Source organism: Rhagoletis pomonella, unplaced genomic scaffold, assembly GCF_013731165.1.
Source record: "Rhagoletis pomonella isolate Grant_MI unplaced genomic scaffold, Rhpom_1.0 Rhpom_scaffold_00001, whole genome shotgun sequence".
Taxonomy (NCBI): Eukaryota; Metazoa; Arthropoda; class Insecta; order Diptera; family Tephritidae; genus Rhagoletis; species Rhagoletis pomonella.
The window spans coordinates 70784945-70786747 of NW_023458555.1; the positions used below are offsets into that span (position 1 = coordinate 70784945).

The 1803-nt window shown below is 33.2% G+C and overlaps 1 protein-coding gene across 3 annotated transcripts in view; it reads left to right on the top strand.

The window, feature by feature from the left end:
• The window catches only part of LOC118747492 (mediator of RNA polymerase II transcription subunit 7), an 8002-nt gene extending 7101 nt beyond the window's left edge, over positions 1-901 (top strand). For 2 of the 3 annotated variants that reach the window (XM_036481554.1, XM_036481561.1), the window contains exons 2-3: positions 71-413; positions 469-901. In XM_036481554.1, coding sequence (XP_036337447.1) covers positions 90-413; positions 469-792 — 648 coding nt within the window. In that variant the 5' untranslated portion in view covers positions 71-89 and the 3' untranslated portion in view covers positions 793-901. Of the gene's footprint in view, positions 1-25; positions 414-468 lie in introns of all 3 variants that reach the window. The other variant, XM_036481547.1, reaches the window with a different exon arrangement.
• Positions 902-1803: the final 902 nt, after the last annotated feature.

Genomic DNA, 1803 nt, shown 5'->3' on the forward strand with positions numbered 1-1803 from the left:
TCAAGCAAACAATAATACTTCATAAATAAATTATAAAGACAATAATTGGATTTTATTTAATTAATAACAGCAGTGGCAAATAGCAGAATATGGCAAATCAAGAATCACAGGTCATGAGTTTACCGTTGCCGCCAACGCAATACATTAATCTCTTCTCGGAGGAAAATATACGTCGGAATCGCGCTCCTCGACCTCCTCCTCCTATACAGGACTCGTACAGTATGTTTGGAATTCAATATAATAACGAGGAAATGATTCGTTCTTTGGAGTCGCAGAATATTAAGCGTCTTATACCGCTTCATTTTGACCGTCGGAAGGAGCTAAAGAAATTAAACCACTCGCTATTTGTAAATTTTTTAGATCTAATTGATCTGTTGATTCAATACCCTGATAGTCCACGAAGAACAGAAAAGGTGACTTTCCAACTTTGAGGTAAATACAGTCCTAAAATTTTATTCCATGTTTTAGATAGATGATTTGAGTCTGTTGTTTGTCCATATGCACCATTTGTTGAATGAATTCCGTCCTCATCAAGCACGAGAAACGTTAAGAGTAATGATGGAAATGCAAAAACGACAGCGTGTTGAGACTACAACGCGGTTTCAAAAACATTTGGAACGCGTCAGAGAAATCGTTAACAACGCTTTTGTGGGATTGACCGATGTTTGTAATAACGAAAACGATAATAATGAAAACATCAAAATGGAAGTAGATCCGGAGGAGTTAAGTGCTAATTCTCGAAGCGATCAGCTGGATCGTATTATGTGTAAAATTGTTGACGGAATGGATTAATATGTAAGCTTAGCCTCTAAATATGTATATACATACAGTGTCGGTCATATCTATAGCACGCCATTCAAAGTGATATTGTGTGCCATTTACGCTTATTTATTTATTTTTAAGAATTTTGAATTAAAATACAGTTCTTTCTCTAACAAACCCCATATAAACCCATGTTTAACAATTTGTAGAAAACTTCAAAAAATGGCAACAAATGTTCACCTAAGTTTCAAAATTTTTTCTCGGAAGTGTTAGAATTTTTTCGAGTACACAGTTTTTTAGCCACTGCAATTTTAGTCTGATAATGTGCAAATTTCAAGTGGCTACGAATTACCGTTAATTTTTTAGATTTTTTTTGTCGCATAGGCTTTCATGTAATGAATAAACTCAATTTATTTGTATATGGATAAAAACCGCAACACCTTTAGGGGAAAAAAATTCTAAAAAATCAGCGGTAACTTTTAGTCACTTTAAACTTGCACATTATCAGACTAAAATTGATTGGGCTATAAAACTGTGTATTCAGAAAAATTCAAAGACTTCCGATAAAAAAGTTTGAAATTTAGGTGAAAATTTGTTGAACTTCTTTGAAGTTTTCGGAACAAATGCACAATACCACCAAATCTCGAATTAAAAAAAAAAAAAATAGGATCGATAGAGACCATTGAGGTGAACATAACGGTATATTTATTTTTTTTGGGAAACAACAACTACAACAATTATTAAAGGTCAAAGTTCAAATTAAGCATTTTCTCAAATTAATATTTCTCGGAACCCTCTTCAAGGAATTGGACAATTTTGATAGAGAATTTAATTCTCTTTAATTTGATATACATATTTATACATATACCTTTTTATAGTTTTCACGAAAATGGAATTAATATGGAAAAAAAGTATACAGGGTTTTTGTGTATAAACTTCTTTTTGCGTAGGCGGCCTTCGGCCGCACTTATGGATTATAACCCTCACAAAGTCGAATTCTCTTTCTGTGTTGCGAAGAAAAGGCGCTGAACACCTTTTGCA